General features: G+C 47.9%; 1 protein-coding gene and 2 long non-coding RNA genes across 3 annotated transcripts in view; 1 reads left to right on the plus strand and 2 right to left on the minus strand.

The window, feature by feature from the left end:
• The window catches only part of LOC109315457, a 58706-nt gene extending 54752 nt beyond the window's left edge, over window positions 1-3954 (minus strand). Inside the window, exon 1 of the long non-coding RNA XR_002102509.1 lies at window positions 3662-3954. This is a non-coding gene — a long non-coding RNA (uncharacterized LOC109315457). The remainder of the gene's footprint in view (window positions 1-3661) is intronic.
• LOC109315459 overlaps window positions 1-4740 on the plus strand; it is an 11925-nt gene extending 7185 nt beyond the window's left edge. The window contains exon 3 of the long non-coding RNA XR_002102512.1: window positions 4730-4740. This is a non-coding gene — a long non-coding RNA (uncharacterized LOC109315459). The remainder of the gene's footprint in view (window positions 1-4729) is intronic.
• Window positions 4741-5168: 428 nt separating this feature from the next.
• Window positions 5169-7530, minus strand: part of MYF5 (myogenic factor 5) — a 3621-nt gene continuing 1259 nt past the window's right edge. Inside the window, exon 2 of the mRNA XM_019543928.1 lies at window positions 5169-5225. Coding sequence (XP_019399473.1) covers window positions 5169-5225 — 57 coding nt within the window. The remainder of the gene's footprint in view (window positions 5226-7530) is intronic.

Consider the following 7530-nt stretch of genomic DNA (forward strand, 5'->3'; position numbering starts at 1 on the left):
AGCCCGTCCCATCCCAGCATGTCTCTCGTTGTGATGTGCCGGTCATGGCTGAGGAAGCCAAAGTCCGCCTCAAAGCACCATTCCTGTAGCCGCCAGTTGGTCTCCGCGATGCATGTTTCATGCCGTCTGCCTCGTCCACTCACTGGCAGGATAGAAGAGAAAACCACCTGTGCGCCCATGTCCTTCAGCATGCACCCCAGAGCGTGGTAGTCCTCCATCAGGCGATCAGGGCTCCTCCTGGCCGCATCCTTAGTGCCCACATGGACTAGGACCATGGGGTAATAATCAGTGGGCCGGATTACAGTTTGGAGCATCACTGTCACTTCCTGAATCCTCGCTCCAGGTAGGCAGTAGACTCACGTGCCAAGGGGTCCCGGTGCTACTTGTGGCACCCATGCCGCAGGTTGGCTGTCCCTACTTTATGCTGTACTTTATGTCCTCCTTGGTTGCACAACCCTGCAGGGAAAGAAAATACCTGTCAATTTCCTCCTCTGCCTCTCGGATTCCCCTCAGCCTGCTAACCGCCTCCTGGAGCTCCCTCACCTGCGCCTCCAGGGCCCTAAGGCGGGCGCCTGCAGGACAGGTGTGGGGGTCCCCAGTCCCTGCCCTGTCTTCCTTGGAGAGGAGCCACACCAGCAACTAATAGCATTCTCTGACTCCTGAACCCTAAAATCACAACCTCATGGCTGACTCTTCCACTGTTGATTAAGTGGTAATTATACATGGTGACAAGATCCAAAGCTCCAGAGCAGCATGTGAATAGTGTTCCTTTCCCAGAGAGTCAAAGGTGCAGTAAGGCACAACCTTCCAGCTCCTGAAGTCTTGCCACTACCTCAGAATCTCAGTTTCTGTTTGAACAGAAAATATGTATCCCAGCACTTGTAGTAGTGAAGCAAGATTTGAATACAGAAACTGGACCAACTGATACAGCTTTCAACTACCTGAGCATGCAGACAATTATAGCTCTGTAAAGTATGGACTGTACCCATATCATACATAGGGGGTGGGGACAAGACATTCCCTGTGCTGCTGCTCTGCCTGATTGCATCAACATCACCCCAACAGAAGATACTGTATGGAAGGAGAAGAAGAGCTCAAGAAACCCAACTCATTCAGACAGGTGCCTGCTACTAACGTGGGGAAGGGAAGGAAGGGGGAGGGGAGGCCCTGGTACTAATGGGGTGAAGGGTCCTCATGCTATTGCCCTTGTCTCTCTAGATTCCACAATGCCTTATGCCAGTGGAAGCCAACATTTTTGGCAGGTGAGCCACAGATTAGCCCTACACTCTCCTTAAGTGTCACTTTAATCTCCTTCCCCTGCCCCATCTGCTGCTCTGCTTTCTGCTTCCCTTCCCTTTGCTTCCTGTCTGATGCTTTGCTTTGCTTTCTGCTTCCTGCCTTACCTGTTGCTCTGCTGCTTCTCACCTCCCCAATTTGTGATGTGCAACATACACAGGCTGCCTGGGCTACTTGTGGCACCCATGCCGCAGGTTGGCTGTCCCTACCTTATGCTGTGTGGCATCTAGAGCAGTGTTTCTCAACCTGTGAATCGTGGCCCAAAAGTGGGTCACAAGAATATATGAAAGGGTATTGAACAAACTTGAAAAATGGATTTTCCTTTAAAGAAAAAAACATGGAAAACTGGGGCTTTTCCTGCTTGGGCCTGGTGGAGGCAGCAGGCCAAGAGTGAGGGGCACTGGGTTGGGACTGGCCATCAATGTTTACAAATGGGTTCTTGTACAAAAAAGGTTGAGAACCACTGATCTAGAACTGTAGATTGCCTTAAAGAGGTCCTTAAGAGTGATTTGTAGTGATCTGCTTTGCGCACTGTGAAACAGAAAGGTTCCACCCTGTGAAGTGAAAGCATGCCATAGAACCACTGAACTAGGCAGAACACACTTGTGGTCTCCTTGGGTGCATCTAAATGTGCATTTAATCACAACTAAATTCAATGTACATTAGGCTAATACACATTAAGTGATTTTTGGCATGTGTCTACACATGCAAAGACTTGGCACTAAAGTTTGTGCCAAGACCCTGCAGCCCTGCCCTGTGATCTTAGTGGCTGGGCAGAGCTGGCACTAAAGTTAGTGCCAGGTCATGTCTACATGTGCATGACTACGCTTTAACTAATTGCACCTAAATTTGATACCTACATTTACAGGTATCGAATGTAGGCACGATTAGCTTAATTTCACCATTTTTGATATGCATTAAGGGTGCACACATGTAGACATGTACCTGTAACGTGCATTAAAACAGGCTAATGCGTTCTAACATGTCTCATGTAGCCACGCCCCTTAAGACCTAAAAATCAATCTGGTTCATGGAAAACCATGTCATTACTTTTGAAGTTATGAAGGAATAAAGTCAAGATGTTTTCCGCCCAAGTTATCATTGCTCACAAAAATATTTTTCAGCTCACATGCACATTATCTATTGTTCTTAATTTTGCTGTCCAGCAACCCAAAGCCTTGGAAGACCGAAAATCATATAACATTCACTGTAGGATCTAGCAACATGTCTAAGGACTGACTTTTACTCCCAGTCCTATGGAGAGTGATTTTTTCCAGAGAGAAAAACAGAAACTAAAAAAAGTGAAACAGTTTTTACCTCCCCCTCATGCTCTCATACAATCATAAAAAGTGTCGACCCAAATGGCCAAGGCCTAAGCAAGTTGTGTGTGAATGAAAAGGCTGTGATAAAAATGGATTTGCAACTGTCACGAAAATAGATGCTACAAGGATGCCCTCCTCACTAAAATACACACACACACACACACACACACACAAACAGAAAACGGCCCTTAAACTATTTCCTAGAATAGTCAGAAGACCAACCTAGCAGCTTTTCTGCCACTGAGAAGAATGTTCCATAAACTATCAATTTAAGGACCAATAATTTCATTGAATCAGAAGAGGCAAAGTATCCGTGGCTGGGCTTCCTCAAAATGAACTGCTTACCGTTATAATCTGAAACCTCAATTTGAAATGGACAGTAAACACAGCTGTTGATTTATCACAGCTTGGAACTTGTGCTCCCCTGAGTGGAAATTACCGGTCCTGTCACATGGGCAAGCGCGTCAGGTTCCATACACCAGCTTGATCATTTCTGCAGCAGGGTTTTGGATCTACTCCTCACTAGCAACTGAACTAACATCAGAGCATGCGAGTCACTGGAAAAATCTGATTGGTTTTCCGCAGGGCTGTGGAGGTAGAGGAGGCTATTCACAGAGCAGTAGGCGCAGCTGCTTATTTGCCTAAGCACAACGCAAGAACAAAAGGTCTATTACATTCCCAAGCAAGCAGATAGCCCCATCCCTACAAAGAGAGCTGATGGGGATGCAGTACTGCAGCAGAATGCAACTGAAACAAACTACAGCGTTACTTGCTGCTTATAAAAGGCCTGAGGAAGGTCCTGAAAAGCTAGGGGTACAGTGTGCTTTTTGGGGTGCTTCTGAGGTTTGTTTGCTGAAATGGTGATATTTCCCCCACCTGAGCTCAAAGGAAAGCACTGGAAGCTGCTGGGCTTCTGCAGGGAGATGGGTGCTTAGGAGCTGTGCAGTGATATGGCTGCCACAGCATCCTTTACTCCCCGCCCCCCCCCCGCCTGCAGGACTAGCTTTATATAAATCAGCGGGAATTTGGCAGTGATATCTTACCTGGAGTCTAAATCCTTCCTTTCATCTCCTCTGCTGTGTGAATGCTCAGAATTTGACCTTGACAAACTGACTCTTGGGGTAGCAGTAATGTTACACTTCGTCCAACACCCTCCCCCAGCGAGAGGGGGAAACTTCACAAATGGTGGCTGGCTCTCTTTCTTAACAGTGGGTTGTAAACAGTATTGCTCACAGATCCCAGAAATCCACCTCTGGATCTCCTTCACTGTAGAGAATAACCCCTGGGTTGTCATGTAAGGTGCCGCAGCTGGGGGGAGATCAACCAATATACAGCAGTTGGCATACTTTCATGCGTTCATTAACCGAAGAGCTTGTTCTCAAAGGTACTGACCTCTGTTGTGACTCTGAAAATGCCTGGTAGCCAAAGAGGGGTGTGTATTACGGACATGTGATTTGTCAGTGTGGCACTGCATACTTCAAAGAAGGTCGCTTGCCAAGGTCAATACAGTGCAGAATGAAATGGGCATGTCCTACAGCTCAGCAGATTCCTAATTATCATTCAAAGGCCTGGGCTTGCGTTAGACATAGAATGGTAGCAATGTCTCTGGTATAGCTTTTCATACTGGTTGCTCTGTAAGTCAAGAAGAATGATCTATACTGCAAATATGTGGGTGGATTTTCACACGTGCAGAAGCGTATTGGTGGATAAAAACATGGGCTTTATTCTTTTCTTTTTTTCTGGAGGCCTTTAGCTGAATGTGATAGCACCCAGAAAGTGCAAGAGAATTTACTTTAAGACAAACTTGTAGCCTTTGGCATGCTTGCAGCGACATTCCCATGTAATAGTGATTTGTAGTGCTGTAACTCCTTTCAAAGCACTTTAATGATTGCTTAGGGCTTGTTCATCAACGGAAACAATGTGAAAAGCTATGCCTGAAGCACTGTTAAGTATGGACATTCTTGTTTTGGAACCAGAGCCTACCTTAATCGTAATTAAATATCACAACTCCCTCCCAACTCCTCCTCCCCAAACACACATACCCCTTATCCTCAATGGAAGATGCCCAAATTGAGACACAGAGTGGTTTACCTCATGGTCAAGACCCCAAGACTGCCTAAATTTCACTTGCCTTCAGTGCACAGAGCACGTGTGGGATCATGCCCTAGCCCAGAAGTAAGCAAAATGTGGTCTGCAGGCTAGATGCGGCCCGCCAGGCCATTCTATCTGGCCCACGGGGCCACTAAAAAATTTAGAAAATTAATATTTATCTGCCCCTGGCTGCCTGTCATGTGGCCCTGTCTGGCTTGCCAAAACTCAGTAAGCGGCCCTCCACCCGAAATAACTGCCTGGCCCTGCCCTAGCCAGCGGTGCAGCCATCTCCACAATTCCTACCAGCATTGACCCTGAGAACTTACCTCCTGGTCATCAGGGGTTTTAGATTGTGTCCCTTGTATGCCTGGGGCTTCACAAATTGCAACTTGACTCGTTTTGATGGGAACCAGACTGTGTACATATACTCCTCATCCTCTGCTCTGCAACAGCCAATTGTTATTTGTAGGAAGACCATGTCTCAGGAAGGAAATAGAGTGAGCACATCAGCTCATTCTAGAGAGGACAACAAAGTTTGGTGTCATTCACTACAAGCCCAAAGGCTGAGAGGTGAAATGCTCTCAATCCCAGTCCTCCAGGCCACTCATGACTGACAAGGACATGAGTCCAACAAATGAAGCCTTCATCCCATGCTAGCTTGCTCACCTCCCCACCAGGAGGTATGTTACATCCTCTATCCTCACAGGTAGTTCCAAAGATCTAGTGAAGGCACTATTCTCCTTTCTGAATTGGAGAATAGCTCTTGGGTTATTGCTTGCGCCTGGCCATGTTTAATGGTGAGAAGTGATGGATGAAGTGCCACAGAGAATGAAAGGTATTTGTTAAAAACAAATTATTTTTCAATCATTGACTTGTTGAAATGCACTACTAATATGGTAGTAATAATAATAATAATCAATAGTCATTACTAATGGCATGAGTATTGGCAAATGTACTTTGCGGGTAAGTGAAAGACCACAGGGTTTGCAGCTAGTTCTTATTAGCTTGGCCAAAGTCTACTCTGTGACACCCATCTTGTGGCCGAGAGTAGAGTTCTACAGGGCCATGCTAAAACCAAAGCCTGCAGTTGACTTGCACGATCAGTTTGCTGGGTCATTTCAGGTCCAAATCCGATAGCCTCCAATCAGTCCATGACCCCGCAGAAGTAGGGGAGGGCTCCGTCAGGATAAGGACTGGAGGGTTGTAGAGCCAGTCCCTGAAAGCAATGAAAAGCCTGCCAATGGGAGTGGGTCTAAACTATTGGTTTGCCTGGCCCTACAAACCTGTACCACGGAAGTTACTGGGGCCACACACATATGGGAACTCTGAGCCCTCAGGCCTTTGTCCTGATCCTGCAAAACTGTATGCAGAAGCCACAGGTGGAGTTCGTGAGCAGCCTCACTTGACTCAAGCCCTTAGCTGTTAAGCATATGGCTAAGTGTTTGCAGGAACAAAGGCATTACAAACTTTAGTCTGTAACCAGTGTGGGGGCTCTATCTTGCTGATTTGTGCAGGAGATCAGAAACTTATTCTCATGGTAAATACAAGGGACTCCTACCAGCACTGAATGCAGCCAAGCAAAGGAAAGCAGCCAAGTTCTTCTGGGATAACATGTTTTATTGGGAGCAGGGATTTCAGCAAAGTGCTGGAATCAAACGTGTGCTTCCAGCTTTTCACACTTTGTTTTTGAGACAACCCAGGGGGATGCTGAGGTGCTTAGAACAAAATGCATCCCCCTAAGGGAACTAGCAAAAATAGAGCGCTGTTAGACAACACTGCTTCCCGCTCGCTGTCTGCTTGAGCTGCTGGAGGAAGACAGCCTCTCAAGTCACTTGCGAGTGGTTCCCCAGCTCCTAACTGCTGCAAAAGGCTGAAGAGCCTGTGGTTTAACCAGGAAGAAATGCTCAGAAAGGCACCACCTCTGAATGTCTAAGAGCAGCAGCATTGCAGTGAAAGTACTGCACGGAACTGCCTTTTGCAACTGCCTGTTTCGTGCTTGCATGTGTGTATGTATGTATGTATGTATGCATGTATGTGGGTGTGCGGGTATGTGTGCATGTATGCATGTGTGTATGTGCATGTAGGGTTTGAATTATGGAGGAGCTTGGGGGTGGGGCTGAGCCCCCCCCCATTAGAGAAGGAGCCCCCCCAGAAGGTTTGAAAACCATAACCTGGTGTGGACTCTAATTTTATTAGGGCATTGTGACGGGCAGGGCAGCCCAATTTTTTTGCAGACCCCCCAAGAGTCAAAGTGTCATTCAAATCCTGTGTGCATGTATGTGTACATATGTGTGTGGCCATGTACATGAACAATGCGTGCGCCCCCAGAGGCTGGGGGGGCAAAGCGACTGCCCACAGGCAGTGGTGAGGGTGGCGGTGGGCGCATGGTGGTGGCGAGGGGGGAGCTCCGCCAGGCAGCTGCACCGATGGTGGCAGAGGTGGGTCGAGCAGGGAGCTCCTACAGGTGGCTGCAGACACTGCCGGTGGCGAAGCGGGTGGCCAGCAGCGTTGGCGGCGCTTTTCTCAGGGGCTGCGCATGCACCTGCGTGCGCCCCCTATGCATTGCCAATGCGCGTGCATGTGTGTGCGCGCACGTACATGTGTATATATGCGTGCATGCATGTGTGTACATATGTCTGTGTGTGTGCGTGTGTGTGTGCATACGATATCTAGATATATCTGTGTGCACGTATGTGTGCGCATGGATGTCTGTGGACATATATATACACATATGTACGTGTGTGCCGTGAAGCAAGCCAGGCCGCCGGTAAGGCAGCGGCGCAGACCCAAGGAAGGCAGAGCGCCGGGAGGGCGGCAGAGC

The sequence above is a fragment of the Crocodylus porosus genome, unplaced genomic scaffold, assembly GCF_001723895.1.
Source record: "Crocodylus porosus isolate Cpor-Errol unplaced genomic scaffold, CroPor_comp1, whole genome shotgun sequence".
Lineage (NCBI taxonomy): Eukaryota > Metazoa > Chordata > Crocodylia > Crocodylidae > Crocodylus > Crocodylus porosus.